Genomic DNA, 17,655 nt, shown 5'->3' with positions numbered 1-17,655 from the left:
AAAAAGATGTACAAACAGTGAGTCAGCTCTGTTTCTTCTCACAGGTAGCCTAGCTTAGCACGAAGCCTGCAGCCTGAGACTGAGGCTTTGAGCCCACAGATAGAGTAGAGATGGAGCTCCGACTTCTTCAACAGCACAAACACAGCCCAGAGGTCAAAGGTCAGGGAGGGAACCAGCTGAGAGGACACCTAGCAGACAGTTCTATGGAGACTGACTCACTGCAGGAGACAAACTCTAGTGGACACTGGAGGAACTGCAGCTGAAGAGTTTGAGCGCAGGCCGGGTGGCTGACGTGACGGTCAGAAGGTCAGAAGGTCAGAAGGTCAGAAGGTCAGAAGGTCAGAAGGTCACGCTCACGAGCAGGGACCACTGAGGACTTGTGTTTCTGTACAGACTGAACTCTGACCTCCGCTCAGCTGACGGTGACCTCAGCACCTGCAGGTCGTCACCAGGGAAACTGCTCCATCACCGGGGCAACAACATCGATGTCATGACCGACAGCTGTGACCTCTGACCTCCTGACAGAAACGCCTCCTCGTCCACACATGCACAGATACATGATGCGATGAGGGTCGGATTTAAACAATTGGTTGTTGGTGTGTGTGTGTGTGTGTGTGTGTGTGTGTGGGGGGGGGGGTCCTTTGTTTGTTTCGTTGATCAGATGGAAACTGGGCGTCTTAAGACAGGAAGGCACAGAGCTGCAGACAGGAAGCAGTAATCCTACCCTACCCACACACACACACACAAACACACCCACACACACACACACACACACACACACTCTCTCTCTTGATCAGATTGTTGAGGTTCGGATCATTACAGGAAACCTTCAGTGAACACTGATCAGTACGCCGTCCCTCTGCGGGGCCTCCACCCTCAGGTTGACTACAGTCTGTTCCTCCTGTACTCGTGTTGTCAGGACAACAGAAAGTTAAACGTTGACATGATTACAGTTATTTAAAATTTAGAATGAAGACAGTAAAGGTCACATATTACCCAGAATCCTCTCCTCCATGTCCCTCTAACATGTGTCTCTAGTCTGTCTCCAAACCCCCCAATGATGAACAGTCCATCCTCTCCGTCTTCTGCCTGCTCCACTTTTCAGAAAATGTGTGCTCAAACAGGCCGTTTGGAGATGTTCCCTTTATGACATCACAAAGGGCAGTAGCCCCTCCCCCAGGTGGGTGACCCTCCCACAGCTAGGTGTTTGTTCTGCCCTCTGAGTCTGCCTTCTCACCGTAAACAATAGGACATGGAGCCAGAAAGCAGCGAGTACACCCGAGCCCTTCCAGAGAGGGGGCGTGGTCAGACACAGCTCATTTACATATTTAAAGCTACAGACACAGAAACAGCCTGTTGTGAGCAGGGCTGAAATAGAGGGGTTTATAGACATGATCAGATACAGGATCAGAGTGGATTCAGAGCTGTTTATTGGCTGCAGACGGAGCATGAAGGGATCTTTGTTTGGAGTTCTTTACATGACGTGTGAAATAAAGAGTCATGACTTGGAGGACTGGTTCGGTGAGTTCAGGGAACTCAGCAGGCTGACCCACATTCCTGCAGACTGCCTGAGGAGACGAGCTCAGGAAAACAAAAGCCCTGCAGTTTAATGAAACTATTTTATCTGATTAGTTAGCATCACTTATTGTGCCTGTTGTGATCCGTCCACTCTTCACTACACAAACACAAATAAATAAACCATCAGTGAAGGAGCAAACAGTCCTGGTGTCATAGACTCAGATAGCTGCTTATTGTTGCTAACATGTCTGTAAGTTGTGACTGCTTGTTTAAAGTGGAGCTCCGACTTCTTCACAGACAGACAGATTATTAGGATGATATTTACAGGGACAAATCTCTAGCACAAACACAGCCCAGAGGTTAAAGGTCAGGGACTGAATCAGCTGAGAGGACACCGAGCAGCTCACACCTGTCACTCAAAGAGGCCACGCCCCCTAATTCTACTTCCCTTTAAGTCTTAGTGTAATGTAAACAGGTGAGTTAGAAACATTCAGCCCGTAAAGTTAAAGAGAGAAATGAGCTCCAGAGACCCAAACTGTAAACATGTTCATTTTAACATAGAGCTCTATGGAGACTGACTCACTGCAGGAGACAGACTCTAGTGGACACTGGAGGAACTGCAGCTGTAAAGTTGGACATTTTAACATAGAGCTCTATGGAGACTGACTCACTGCAGGAGACAGGCTCTAGTGGACACTGGAGGAACTGCAGCTGAACGACTCGGCTGGTTTGGGTCTGATCGAGGTGATTGCATGTGAGAGTAAACTTCGTCAGAAAAACATGAAAGTCGACTTTTGGTCACACTGACATGTTAAATTAACTTTTTCTAACAGGATGTAAACTGAGAGTAAAGTCTTCCTGATCACAGCTGATCATGTTTCTCCTCCTCCTCTTCCTCCTCCTCTTCTTCCTCCTCTCACTCAGATGTTTGTCTGTGTAGACTTGACTTGAATAATATTGTTTGCTGGCTCACAAACAAGAAGCAGCTTGATTTGCACAAAATGTTTTGTGGGCAGCTGTGGTAGAAAAAGTTGATAAAAGTAGAGTAGTCGTCTCCCAACTGGAAGGTTGAGGGTTCGATCCCCGCCTCCTGCGATCCTTGGGCCAGACACTTCAGACTGAATGGCTCCCCCTGCTGAGTCAGGGGCCGATGAGTGTAAATGCAGGTTGCTGCTCTTGAATTGCCCCACGGCGAACATAAAGACTTTCATGTTTTAAAAACTTTGATTCAGATCAAATGATATTATATTTATTTTTATATTAACTTACATGTTGAGCTTTATTACATATTTTTGGTGATTTTTAAAAAAACACTAAAACTGTAACGTGTCATAACACTGTAACGTGTCATAACACTGTAACGTGTCGTAACACTGTAACGTGTCATAACACTGTAACGTGTCGTAACACTGTAACGTATCATAACACTGTAACGTGTCGTAACACTGTAACGTGTCATAACATTGTAACGTATCATAACACTGTAACGTGTCATAACACTGTAACGTGTCATAACATTGTAACGTATTATAACATTGTAACGTATCATAACACTGTAACGTATTATAACATTGTAACGTGTCATAACACTGTAACGTATTATAACATTGTAACGTGTCATAACACTGTAACGTGTCGTAACACTGTAACGTATTATAACACTGTAACGTGTCGTAACACTGTAACGTGTCATAACACTGTAACGTATTATAACACTGTAACGTATCATAACACTGTAACGTATTATAACATTGTAACGTGTCATAACACTGTAACGTATTATAACATTGTAACGTGTCATAACACTGTAACGTGTCGTAACACTGTAACGTATTATAACACTGTAACGTGTCGTAACACTGTAACGTGTCATAACACTGTAACGTATTATAACATTGTAACGTATCATAACACTGTAACGTATTATAACATTGTAACGTGTCATAACACTGTAACGTATTATAACATTGTAACGTGTCATAACACTGTAACGTGTCGTAACACTGTAACGTATTATAACATTGTAACGTGTCGTAACACTGTAACGTATTATAACACTGTAACGTGTCGTAACACTGTAACGTGTCATAACACTGTAACGTATCATAACACTGTAACGTATCATAACACTGTAACGTGTCGTAACACTGTAACGTGTCATAACACTGTAACGTGTCATAACACTGTAACGTGTCATAACATTGTAACGTATCATAACACTGTAACGTGTCATAACACTGTAACGTGTCATAACATTGTAACGTATTATAACATTGTAACGTATCATAACACTGTAACGTATTATAACATTGTAACGTGTCATAACACTGTAACGTGTCGTAACACTGTAACGTATCATAACACTGTAACGTGTCATAACACTGTAACGTATCATAACACTGTAACGTGTCATAACACTGTAACGTGTCATAACACTGTAACGTGTCATAACACTGTAACGTATCATAACATTGTAACGTGTAGTAACACTGTAACGTATCATAACACTGTAACGTGTCATAACATTGTAACGTGTAGTAACACTGTAACGTATCATAACACTGTAACGTATCATAACATTGTAACGTATCATAACATTGTAACGTGTAGTAACACTGTAACGTATCATAACACTGTAACGTGTCATAACACTGTAACGTGTCATAACACTGTAACGTATCATAACACTGTAACGTATCATAACACTGTAACGTGTCATAACACTGTAACGTGTCGTAACACTGTAACGTATCATAACACTGTAACGTATCATAACGTGTCATAACACTGTAACGTGTCATAACACTGTAACATGTTGTAACACTGTAACGTGTCATAACACTGTAACGTGTCGTAACACTGTAACGTGTCATAACACTGTAACGTGTCATAACACTGTAACGTGTCGTAACACTGTAACGTGTCATAACACTGTAACGTGTCGTAACACTGTAACGTGTCGTAACACTGTAACGTGTCATAACATTGTAACGTGTAGTAACACTGTAACGTATCATAACACTGTAACGTATCATAACATTGTAACGTATCATAACATTGTAACGTGTAGTAACACTGTAACGTATCATAACACTGTAACGTGTCATAACACTGTAACGTGTCATAACACTGTAACGTATCATAACACTGTAACGTGTCGTAACACTGTAACGTATCATAACACTGTAACGTATCATAACGTATCATAACACTGTAACGTGTCGTAACTGTAACGTGTCATAACACTGTAACGTGTCGTAACACTGTAACGTGTCGTAACACTGTAACGTGTCGTAACATTGTAACGTGTCGTAACATTGTAACGTGTCGTAACACTGTAACGTGTCGTAACTGTAACGTGTCATAACACTGTAACATATCGTAACACTGTAACGTGTCGTAACACTGTAACGTGTCATAACACTGTAACGTATCATAACACTGTAACGTATCATAACACTGTAACGTGTCATAACACTGTAACGTATCGTAACACTGTAACGTATCGTAACACTGTAACGTGTCGTAACACTGTAACGTATCATAACACTGTAACGTGTCATAACACTGTAACGTGTCATAACACTGTAACGTATCATAACACTGTAACGTATCGTAACACTGTAACGTGTCGTAACATTGTAACATGTCGTAACACTGTAACGTATCATAACACTGTAACGTGTCGTAACACTGTAACGTGTCGTAACACTGTAACGTATCATAACACTGTAACGTATCATAACACTGTAACGTGTCGTAACACTGTAACGTGTCGTAACACTGTAACGTGTCGTAACATTGTAACGTGTCGTAACATTGTAACGTATCGTAACACTGTAACGTGTCGTAACACTGTAACGTGTCGTAACTGTAACGTGTCATAACACTGTAACGTGTCATAACACTGTAACGTATCATAACACTGTAACGTGTCATAACACTGTGACGTGTCATAACACTGTAACATGTCGTAACATTGTAACGTGTCGTAACACTGTAACGTGTCGTAACACTGTAACGTGTCGTAACACTGTAACGTGTCGTAACTGTAACGTGTCATAACACTGTAACGTATCATAACACTGTAACGTGTCATAACACTGTAACGTGTCATAACACTGTAACGTGTCATAACACTGTAACGTGTCATAACACTGTAACGTATCATAACACTGTAACGTGTCGTAACTGTAACGTGTCATAACACTGTAACGTATCATAACACTGTAACGTGTCATAACACTGTAACGTGTCATAACATTGTAACGTGTCGTAACACTGTAACACTGTAACGTGTCGTAACATTGTAACGTGTCGTAACACTATAACGTATCATAACACTGTAACGTGTCGTAACACTGTAACGTGTCGTAACACTGTAACGTGTCGTAACACTGTAACGTGTCATAACACTGTAACGTGTTGTAACACTGTAACGTGTCGTAACACTGTAACGTATCATAACGCTGTAACGTGTCGTAACACTGTAACGTGTCGTAACACTGTAACGTGTCGTAACACTGTAACGTGTCGTAACTGTAACATGTCGTAACACTGTAACGTGTCGTAACACTGTAATGTGTCATAACACTGTAACGTATCATAACACTGTAACGCGTCATAACACTGTAACGTGTCATAACACTGTAACGTGTCATAACATTGTAACGTGTCGTAACACTGTAACACTGTAACGTGTCGTAACATTGTAACGTGTCGTAACACTATAACGTATCATAACACTGTAACGTGTCGTAACACTGTAACGTGTCGTAACACTGTAACGTGTCGTAACACTGTAACGTGTCGTAACGCTGTAACGTGTCGTAACGCTGTAACGTGTCGTAACTGTAACGTGTCGTAACACTGTAACGTGTCGTAACACTGTAACGTATCATAACACTGTAACGTATCATAACACTGTAACGTGTCATAACACTGTAACGTATCATAACACTGTAACGTGTCATAACACTGTAACGTATCATAACACTGTAACGTGTCATAACACTGTAACGTGTCGTAACACTGTAACACTGTAACGTGTCGTAACATTGTAACGTGTCGTAACACTATAACGTATCATAACACTGTAACGTGTCGTAACACTGTAACGTGTCGTAACGCTGTAACGTGTCGTAACGCTGTAACGTGTCGTAACTGTAACGTGTCGTAACTGTAACGTGTCGTAACACTGTAACGTATCATAACGCTGTAACGTGTCGTAACACTGTAACGTATCATAACACTGTAACGTGTCATAACACTGTAACGTGTCGTAACACTGTAACGTGTCGTAACACTGTAACGTATCATAACGCTGTAACGTGTCGTAACACTGTAACGTGTCGTAACACTGTAACGTGTCATAACACTGTAACGTGTCGTAACTGTAACGTGTCATAACACTGTAACGTGTCGTAACACTGTAACGTGTCGTAACACTGTAACGTAGCTGAACATGATGGTAACTTATCGTATCATAACAGTTTTATTGGTTTTATTTGTGACTGTGTTCAACTGTTAAGTTTGACTATAAAGATTAAAAATAAAATAAAAAACAAGAAAAGGCATTTATTCTGTGAACAGGAAGTGTCTTCTTCTTCTTTGGTGGTTTTAAATAAACATCAGTAAATAGGAGTGATGTTGTTTTTTAGTTTCCTGTTTTTATCTTCTGATTATAACTGATATCAGCCTGTTGGATCAGTGACGTCAGCAGGAGGTGAAAACTGATTAGAGGCCCCACATACACACACACACACGCACACACACACACACACCTGTAGTCACACATCATCAATACAACGGCACACCTCAGTCCAGCACAGTGATTGACAGGTGAACAGCATCAGGCGGAAGCTGCTGCAGAAACACCAACCTGCGACACGCAGGAGCGCGTGGGCTGCGTGTCACGCGCGCGGGCGCGTGCACAAAGGTGGTTTGTGTGTGTGTGTGTGTGTGTGTGTGTGTGTATACTCACGGTGTTCCGGAGGTCCTGCAGCGCTACGCTCATCCTGGAGCTCCGTCCCCGAAAACAGAACGCTACCGACGGCCACTCCGCCGGCCCATCCTCCCGGCTGTCCGTCCGTCTGTCCGCAGCTCTGACTGTCTGTGTGTGTGAGTGTGTGTCTCTCTCTCTTTCTCTCAGTGTTCTCCTCCTTCTTCTTCTCCTCCTTTTGTCGTGCAGCAGCAGCAGCAGCAGCAGGATCGTCAGCTCTCTCTCCCTCTCTCTCTCTCTCTCTCTCCCTCTCTCTCTCTCTCTCTCTCTCTCTCCTCAAACCCCGCCCAACATCCAACCAGCCTCTTCCTCTCACAAACAAACACACCCCGAGACACACAGGGGCTGACGTCATCCACACGGCCTACGTCACCTCCTACGTCTATCTATCTATCTATCTATCTATCTATCTATCTATCTATCTATCTATCAGTCTCTTCTTGAAGCTTTCCATCTCCACTCAGTCTGTCTCATAAGTGACACAACTCTGAGCTTGATTTTTTAGGGACTCAAAAACAAACATGTACTTCTTCATAATTTTAGACGTCATGCCAAAAAATTGTAGGTAAACTGTATGCAGACATAAAAACATATGTAGTTGAGGTAGTGCATTGCAAGCTAAGCTGGATACACACAAGATAACCCCCCCCCCCTCCCCCCCCCCCCCAGAACGATTATGTGATGGTTCTAAAGAAGATCTCTGCAGATCCTCCGTTGGTGTGAAGCGAGTTCAGAGGGATTTTAAACTTCCCCGATCTGCACTGACGACGATCTGAGGAATCCTTCTGTGTGGAGGGAACAGCAGCCAGCGCTCTGCCAGGGCAGGAGGAGCGCACAGTTTGAAACAAAGACAAACATTTAGAGGGATGGGAGCCAAATCACTGGGAATAAAGATGAGTATTTTATGGGAATGATTGGTGTCGCCCGAACAGACGGGATCTTCATGGATCCGTTCCTCTGTAGGAGAGAAGCTTGGTGATGTCATATCTGTGAAGACCACAAGAGGAGGCGTCTTCTTCAAAGGTCTGATGAAGCAGCAGAGCGATGAAGGGCTGAAAATGACAACATGACAAAGAGCGAGCATCATGCTGACACTGCGAGGGTAATCCCTTCACGAGATCCACATGGTGCCCGAAGAGAATCAAGTCAGAAAGGGAGATTAAAATCAGGACTGTTGTCTTAGTGAAAGGACAACAAAGGAAATAAAGTCAGAAAAGAAAACATGACAGTGCTGCGAGAAGCACAGACAAGGTTTCTGGACTCTGTGGGCTCAACAGGAAGATCACTGATGGACTCTTTACTCTGCAGCAGCCTCTACCATCAGTGTGTGAATGTGTATGAATGGATGAGTTCATACTGATGGACTCTTCACTCTGCAGCAGCCTCTACCATCAGTGTGTGAATGTGTATGAATGGATGAGTTAACACTGATGGACTCTTGCACAATAAAGAAATATAAAAGCTTAGATCCATTGAGCTTTATTGTCTCCTGAGCGTGTCTCATTTTTTCCGGACTTCTTGTCCTTCTGTTTGATCTTCGAGTTTTGAACTTATTATTTAATCTGAACTTTAAGTTAAATAATAACAGGAGCAAAGTCTTTTAAAGTAACTGCTGAGCCTGTAATGTTAGCAAACAGCGCCCTCTGCTGGCCACACCTCGTTGTTTGATTTGGAGACGCACTTGAAGTGACTAATGTCGGACAGCATTGTGGATCTTATAGTACAATTATTTCCCTAAAATCTTGCATCCGATCCGTACTGCACAAAACCAGGAAGTTAGTATCAATGCTGAAATGTTCAGTGTACTGAGGTGGACCCAAACATGAAACAGGTCAACACATTTCAATCACACCTTCTCTGATGTGGAGACTTCGAGAGTAACTGTTGAGATTGTAATGTTAGCCAACAGCGCCCCCTGCTGGACAGTTACACACATTGATCAAGTCATTCAGTGGTTCAGCAGACAGGTTGAGTACAAAGCAGTTGAATTTGAGCCCTGCTTATTCTGAAATGAGACTCTGCCCTCATAAAGTTCAGACTGAAGGAAGATAACTGAATGATTGTGTTTATTTTAGTGTTTCCTTAAAACCCTGTTGCTATGGTGATAAACATCCTTATTTGGTGTTTCCTGTTACCTGTTACCTGTTCACTTTTTACTTTCACTTCCTCCTGCTGTGACGCAGATCTGTTCTCCGTGTTGAAGGCAGAGCCTGTAATATATATTATAAGGTAAGAGACACTTTTCACTGTTAAGATTCTGTTTAGTTTAAGTGTCAAAGATCTGTAAGCTAACAGTTAGCCACCAGGTTCAGTAGCTGCTCTTATTACAGAAGAATGACAGGAAACACAATGACTCTCAGTTAGCACACAGGCTATGCTAACATGCTAAGAGGAGGAAGAGGAGTGTGTCCTCTTCAGACTGAGTTCAGTTCAGAGTCATGTTGGAGCTGTGACTAGTGACGGTAAGCCTCATGAATCACTGAGGTTTTCAGCCCATTGCTTCACTACTCGAGGCTGCAATGAAACAGTGAATACTGCCATCTGCTGGACAAATGAACATTACAGTCAATGGCATAGTGCCATGAGTTGAAATGTATAATTTACCTGTGTGCATGAACAATAGATATTTGTATGATCATGTGTTAGTACAACAACACAGACATGGAGCTCTTTTCTTAATTAAAAAGACAGATTACAACATTTAAAGAGTTTCCATCTTTATTCAAAAACACTTGTTTTTGTTGTTTGATCTTTTTTACAGATGATTTTATTCATCGAAGCGTCACACGTTTAACTTCAACATGTTGTCTTTAAGAATCAGTAACACTGCTGTCAACCTGTGGCTCCCCAGTGACGTCTTTACATACATGACTCAAAATAGTTCATGTGACTGAAGAAGGTGCACATGCTAAATACACACACACACACACACACACACACACACACGTGCGCGCACACACACACACACACACAATTTTACACTCCCAAACAAGTATAAAAGGAAAGAGACATATCTCACATCAAAGCCCGACAGTGGGGGAAATAATCTACAGTCCAACTCGCACTAACTCTTCTCATGACAACAGCTGACGACACTCAGTGTGCCGCGAGGGTTGAAGCCTTTTAAGGGGAAGCAAACAGTGAACGAACCAATCACATCTGTCCAAACCGAGGCCTAGTTTGTCATCGGTCATTTTTCAGAAGCGATGCAGGCCTCGTAGCGTGGATTCATTTGACACGCCCACTTTTACTCGACACAAGCCTCAATGCCTCAGTTCATTTATCCCATCACTAGCTGTGAGACATGAGACCAAGTGAGCGACTGAACACTCTGAATGTTCTTGTGTCAAACAGGAAACCTGAAAGAGTCAGCGTGAGGTTCACAGGAAGTGTTCACAGTCAAAGTACCAAAGGAGTTCTACGTCTCAGTTCTGCTTGGAGACATTTCTCACAGTGAAGTTGGATCAGTTTGACTTCTGTTGTTCACATATCAGAAGTTCCTCTTCACAGTGTGACTGTTGGACTGTAATCTGATATATGAGCAGCTTGTTGTTCCTCATGTGTTCATGTGATCACAGCTGGACCGACTATCTGAGATCAGACGGATTCTCATGAAGGGCCGAGGCTCCTTGTGACTGATAAAGTTCACTTTAACCACCGGCCCATAAAGCAGAGACAGCTGGTCATTGGTTGGTTGAGTTAGGTTGACATAAGGTTACTGTGTGTTCAAAAACAATGGACGAAAGACTAAGACAAACTGATAGTCTCAGAAAAGTGAGTCCATCTTCTTTCCTGGTCTAAACATTACAGATGAGACAGCAGCCTAAGTAGTCAGAGAAATACAGACAGACGCCTTTAACAGAAGGTGAAGAGAGCAGCTCTGCACCACAGAAACTGTTTCTGAATATGTGATTGTGATGAATCAATAAATCAGCTCAGCTCCTCCAGCAGGGGGCGCTCTGCTATGGATCAGTGTGAGGACACAGAGGAGGGATCCCTTCCCTCTAAAACCTCTGAGGATAGATGGATAGATGGATGGATGGATGGGTGGATGGATGGATGGATGGATGGATGGATAGATAGGTGGAGAGATAGATGGATGGATGGATGGATGGATGGATGGATGGATGGATGGATGGATGGATGGATGGATGGATGGATAGATAGGTGGAGAGATGGATGGATGGATGGATGGATGGATGGATGGATGGATGGATGGATGGATGGATGGATGGATAGATGGATGGATGGATGGATGATGGATGGATGGATGGATGGACAGATTGATAGACGACTCCATGTCCATGACTCTTCTCCATGTCACAGCATCACTCCACCTTCATCACTCCACCTTCATCACTCCTTCATCATCATCACTGTCTCATCTGCTGCTCACAGTAACTGATAATCTTGTTTGTTTGTATCAGGATGCAGAGACAGAGACCAGACTCTCCTGGACCCGGCTGTGTGTCCATGAAGAGTGACTGGTCCAAAAGTCTTGGTATCAACTTTAAAGATGGAGGTGGTGCTGATGGAAGGTGAGATCTAAAAAGTGAAGTTTATTTCCTGACTTTGTTTGAAGACTCATGTCATGGTCCAGCACTCTGTAGTCTGTCATCAGTATATAATGGTGGAGGTGGCAGCCCATTGTTCACCTGTACAACAGTCAGCTGTCAAAGAATTCAGTGATTGAAATGAACATGATAAACCATGTCAGTGTGTTTGTGAGTCTTTGACAACATCACATCCAGTAATGAGAGCAGCAGCTTCAAAGACTGAATTCCAATACAAAAAGTTCAGTACAGAAAAAAATGAAGAAAGGAAAAATAAAAGTTCTTTTTTTAAAGTTCTGACCGGAGGTCGATGATAGACTTTGTGGTCGTGTCATCTGATCTCCGGCCGTGTGTCTCGGACACTCGAGTAGAGAGGGGCTGAGCTGTCAACTGAAAGACACCTGGTGGTGAGTTGGATTCGCAGGCAGTGGAGGAAGCCGGTCAGACTCGGCAGGCCCAGACGTGTATTGAGGGTCTGCTGGAAACGTCTGGCTGAACCCTCTGTTAGCGAGGTCTTCAACTCCCACCTCCGGACGAGCTTTTCACAGAACCCTGCGGAGGCTGGAGACATTGAGTCCGAGTGGACCATGTTCTCCACCTCCACTGTCAAAGCAGCTGCTCTGAGCTGTGGTCGCAGGGTCTCTGGTGCCTGTCGTGGCGGCAATCCCCGAACCCGGTGGTTGACATTGGAAGTAAGGGAGACACACTCCTCAGCCTCTGAGAGTATGGGGTCCGGGGCCCTTTGCTAAGGGCGGTCTGGTCCCTGTATGACAGGAGCAGTAGCCTGGTTCGTATTGTCAGCAGTAAGTCTGACCTGTTCCAGGGCTGCCCTTTGTCACCGGTTCTGTTCAGAACTTTTATGGACATCTGTAATCTTTCATTCTTTTATAAATCTTTGTCCTGTGGATCATCATGTTGAGGTTGTCCTTCTGCCCCCTGGTGGACACTGGTAGTATCTTCTGTAGCTAGCCTGAGTTCTTTCTCTCTGAAAATGCAGGTTGGACTTCTAACCTTTATTGTTCCTGCTGGCATCTTTCTGAGCTGTGTTTCTGTTTGAGTTGTCTTCTGTGAACTTTGATTCCATCAGTCTGAAGAATGTGAGGACAGACACAGTGCTGGCTGTATTCTGACTGAGATACTGTTCTAATAGAAACAGAACTGTGGAGAACTTCAGCTCTGCCTCCTGATTACTGATGATCCATCTGCTAGTTTGAACTGGAACAATCTGATTAAAATGATCTTTGTTCATGAAGCAGCTGTTTGTTTGTATCAGGATGCAGGACCAGAGACCAGACTCTCCTGGACCCAGCTGTGTGTCCATGAAGAGTGACTGGTCTATGGGTCAACCTATTAGCTTTAAAGATGGACGTGGTGCTGATGGAAGGTAAGAATTAAAAATCCAGTGAATGTTCTGACTCTGTGGTTCAAAGACTCATATCTTGGCTCAGAGCTTCATCATATATGACCCACTGTTTTCTTGTGTAATATGTCCTGTCACAGAGTTCAACAGGAGAGCTCCCAGGTTCACAGAGATCCATCAGACCAGCAGGATCTAACAGATCTGGACTCCATCTTTATGGTGTGTTATTTCATAAACTACCATGACAAGAATGTAATGCTAAGTTATTGTTGTGTTTAGAGCAGCTGACCTTCAGACTGACACATGAACCACATGTTGAGTTCTACCACTTTATAGGAAATATCCAGTGTCTCCTTCTGTTCCAGCTGCTGGAGGAGAACATCGTCACCTTTGTGAAGAACGAGCTGAAGAGAGTCCAGAGGGCTCTGAGTCCAGATTACCCAGAATGCTTAGAGAGTCAGAGTGAGGATGAAGAGCAGAGGAGAAGCTGTAAAGAGGCATTTTTGAAGATCACTCTCCACTTCCTGAGGAGAATGAAGCAGGAGGAGCTGGCTGACTGTCTGCAGAGCAGTAAGAACATCTGAACAGATTTCATATTTTAGAAAAAGGACAAAGAGGTTTAAACTCAGATAGTCATGTGATCTATATCATGATCTGTTCATTGATCTCACTTCTTTCTTCATTCAGGAACTGTCACTGCTTCAGTGTGTCAGCGTAAACTGAAATGTAACCTGAAGGAGAAGTTCCAGTGTGTGTTTGAGGGGATCGCTAAAGCAGGAAACCCAACCCTTCTGAACCAGATCTACACAGAGCTCTTCATCACAGAAGGAGGGACTGGAGAGGTCAATGAGGAACACGAGGTCAGACAGATTGAAACAGCATCCAGGAAACCAGACAGAGCAGAAACAACCATCAGACAAGAAGACATCTTTAAATCCCCACCTGGAAGAGATGAACCAATCAGAAGAGTGATGACAAAGGGAGTGGCTGGCATCGGGAAAACAGTCTTAACACAGAAGTTCACTCTGGACTGGGCTGAAGACAAAGCCAACCAGGACATACACTTCACATTTCTATTCACTTTCAGAGAGCTGAATTTGCTGAAAGAGAAAAAGTTCAGCTTGGTGGAACTTGTTCATCACTTCTTTCCTGAAACCAAAGAATCAGGAATCTGCAGGTCTGAAGAGTTCCAGGTGGTGTTCATCTTTGACGGTCTGGATGAGTGTCGACTTCCTCTGGACTTTAAAAACAACCAGACCCTGACTGATGTCACAGAGTCCACCTCAGTGGATGTGCTGCTGACAAACCTCATCAGGGGGAAACTGCTTCCCTCTGCTCGTCTCTGGATAACCACACGACCTGCAGCAGCCAATCAGATCCCTCCTGAGTGTGTTGACATGGTGACAGAGGTCAGAGGGTTCAACAACCCTCAGAAGGACGAGTACTTCAGGAAGAGATTCAGAGATGAGGAGCAGGCCAGCAGGATCATCTCCCACATCAAGACATCCCGAAGCCTCCACATCATGTGCCACATCCCGGTCTTCTGCTGGATCACTGCTACAGTTCTGGAGGATGCGCTGAAGACCAGAGAGGGAGGAGAGCTGCCCAAGACCCTGACTGAGATGTACATCCACTTCCTGGTGGTGCAGTCCAAACTGAAGAACATCAAGTATGATGGAGGAGCTGAGACAGATCCACACTGGAGTCCAGAGAGCAGGAAGATGATTGAGTCTCTGGGAAAACTGGCTTTTGAGCAGCTGCAGAAAGGAAACCTGATCTTCTATGAGTCAGACCTGACAGAGTGTGGCATCGATATCAGAGCAGCCTCAGTGTACTCAGGAGTGTTCACACAGATCTTTAAAGAGGAGAGAGGACTGTGCCAGGACAAGGTGTTCTGCTTCATCCATCTGAGTGTTCAGGAGTTTCTGGCTGCTCTTCATGTCCATCTGACCTTCATCAACTCTGGAGTCAATCTGATGTCAGAGAAACAAGGAAAACCCAGGAGGTCTAAAGTATTCAGAGAAAACCCTGACCCAACACTTCTATACCAGAGTGCTGTGGACCAGGCCTTACAGAGTCCACATGGACACCTGGACTTGTTCCTCCGCTTCCTCCTCGGTCTTTCTCTAGAGACCAATCAGAATCACCTACGAGGTCTGCTGACACAAACAGGAAGTGGCTCACAGACCAATCAGGAAACAGTCAAGTACATCAAGAAGAAGATCAGTGAGGATCTGTCTGCAGAGAAAAGCATCAATCTGTTCCACTGTCTGAATGAACTGAATGATCGTTCTCTAGTAGAGAAGATCCAACAGTCCCTGAGCTCAGGACGTCTCTCCACAGATGAACTGTCTCCTGCTCAGTGGTCAGCTCTGGTCTTCATCTTACTGTCATCAGAAAAAGATCTGCACGTGTTTGACTTGAAGAAATACTCTGCTTCAGAGGAGGCTCTTCTGAGGCTGCTGCCTGTGATCAAAGCTTCAAACAAAGCTCTGTACGTGCTCACATAACTATCCAGGTTCAATGTAGTTCTCTTTATTCAGAAATAACAACTATGGTTTGTAATTGTTTTCATTTGTGTTCTTCTGAATCCTCTTCAGGCTGGGTGGTTGTAACCTCTCAGAGAGAAGCTGTGAAGCTCTGTCCTCAGTCCTCAGCTCCCAGTACTCTAGTCTGAGAGAGCTGGACCTGAGCAACAACAACCTGCATGATTCAGGAGTGAAGCTGCTGTCTGCTGGACTGAAGAGTCCTCTCTGTAGACTGGACACTCTCAGGTTAGTGTGCAGCTGAGTCAGATTGTTTTATTGAAGATCATATTTCCTCATTTCATTTTAAGAAACTGACCTTCAATGAGTCCTTTAACGTTTTATTAACTCTACGTTGCCACATTAATGCTATACATTTTATTATTTGTATAATGTAGTCCCCAAAACAGACACAGCAGCATAATTGAAATATCAACAAGGTTTTATTGCAGAGGGGAGGGCTGACTGGCTGACTGGCTGGATGAGGCAGATGGTGGATGGAGGATGAAGACTTTTGGTATTTATCTGGGCAGACAGAGAATACGATGAAATGTTTGTTGGTGGAAATAACGAAATAATGGAAATTCAAATGACGGTTAATTATTAGTATTTTATGATTTATTGCAGCCCTGCACTTTTTGACGGAAGTCATTCATGCTTGTCTGGACTCATACAGGTGTGAGATGAAGAAGTGATTCCTTGCCAAAAAGAATCATACAAGTTGGAATATAAACACATGAAGAAGCTTTTCTTCAGATGAATGTTTATTCTGTTCAGCTGCATGGTTATGACTGTTATTGATAAAACAGCTGCTCATGAAACGATGGATGTCAAACAATTTAAAAAAGTAATTCCAAACAAAGTGTGACACCTGTGCTCTGTCTAAAGCAAGTATGTATGTGTTTATGTTTGTGTGTAGTCTGTCAGGCTGTCTGATCACAGAAGAAGGTTGTGCGTCTCTGGCCTCAGCTCTAAGCTCCTCCCCCCTGAGAGAGCTGGACCTGAGCTACAATCATCCAGGAGAAGGAGGAGAGAAGCTGCTGTCTGCTGGACTGGAGGATCCACACTGCAGACTGGAGACACTGAGGTACAAACAGACACACAGAAGCTGTCTCACTGTTTCTGAATGATGAACTCCGCTTCTTGTCTGATGGTGGATTTAAATGAAGCTGTATGAAGTAGATTCTGATCTGGTTTCTTCTTCCAGGTTGGACCATGGTGGACTGCTTAGACTGGATCTTGGTCCGAGGAAGTGTGAGTGTGTTTTCATTTCTCTTCATCAGAACACAGCAGCACACGCTGTACTGAATTTAATGTAGATATCATTACTGTTAATGTAACACTTTATGTTTGATGTATTTATTACAGGAAAAGTAACAAGTCAACTAAACAATCATAGATGTCTACCTTTGCTAACATGATGAAATTAGTCTACACAGGTATTCTACATACAGAGATGGAGAGAGAAAGTCCTTCCTCTAAATGCAGAGGTTCAGGAGTGACCTCTCCTCAAGGAGACTCCAAACATTTTTAAAAAGTGTTGATACCAGTCAGGAACATGTTGACTTTGATCTTTTAAATACTCTGTCATTCAAACCTGTTATTACCCTCAGTCTCTTTATATTCTCAACACTAAACTGAGTCTGAACATTTTTGGGCAGATTATAAAACACGTTTAGGTTTAGAATCAGAATTGGT

General features: G+C 43.5%; 2 protein-coding genes across 2 annotated transcripts in view; one reads left to right on the top strand and one right to left on the bottom strand.

Moving 5' to 3' along the window:
- Nucleotides 1–7,703, bottom strand: part of ece2b (endothelin converting enzyme 2b) — a 24,017-nt gene extending 16,314 nt beyond the window's left edge. The window contains exon 1 of the mRNA XM_079354056.1: nt 7,502–7,703. Coding sequence (XP_079210182.1) covers nt 7,502–7,534 — 33 coding nt within the window. The 5' untranslated portion in view covers nt 7,535–7,703. The remainder of the gene's footprint in view (nt 1–7,501) is intronic.
- Nucleotides 7,704–9,507: 1,804 nt separating this feature from the next.
- LOC306830495 (NLR family CARD domain-containing protein 3-like) overlaps nt 9,508–17,655 on the top strand; it is a 34,205-nt gene continuing 26,057 nt past the window's right edge. The window contains exons 1-6 of the mRNA XM_079354040.1: nt 9,508–9,748; nt 13,346–13,456; nt 13,573–13,651; nt 13,798–14,002; nt 14,120–15,926; nt 16,033–16,212. Coding sequence (XP_079210166.1) covers nt 9,618–9,748; nt 13,346–13,456; nt 13,573–13,651; nt 13,798–14,002; nt 14,120–15,926; nt 16,033–16,212 — 2,513 coding nt within the window. The 5' untranslated portion in view covers nt 9,508–9,617. The remainder of the gene's footprint in view (nt 9,749–13,345; nt 13,457–13,572; nt 13,652–13,797; nt 14,003–14,119; nt 15,927–16,032; nt 16,213–17,655) is intronic.

Source organism: Symphodus melops (genome assembly GCF_947650265.1).
Source record: "Symphodus melops genome assembly, chromosome: 10".
In the NCBI taxonomy this organism is placed as follows: domain Eukaryota; kingdom Metazoa; phylum Chordata; class Actinopteri; order Labriformes; family Labridae; genus Symphodus; species Symphodus melops.
Note: the sequence above shows the minus strand (reverse complement) of the source record. Positions and strands in the feature narration are given on the sequence as shown.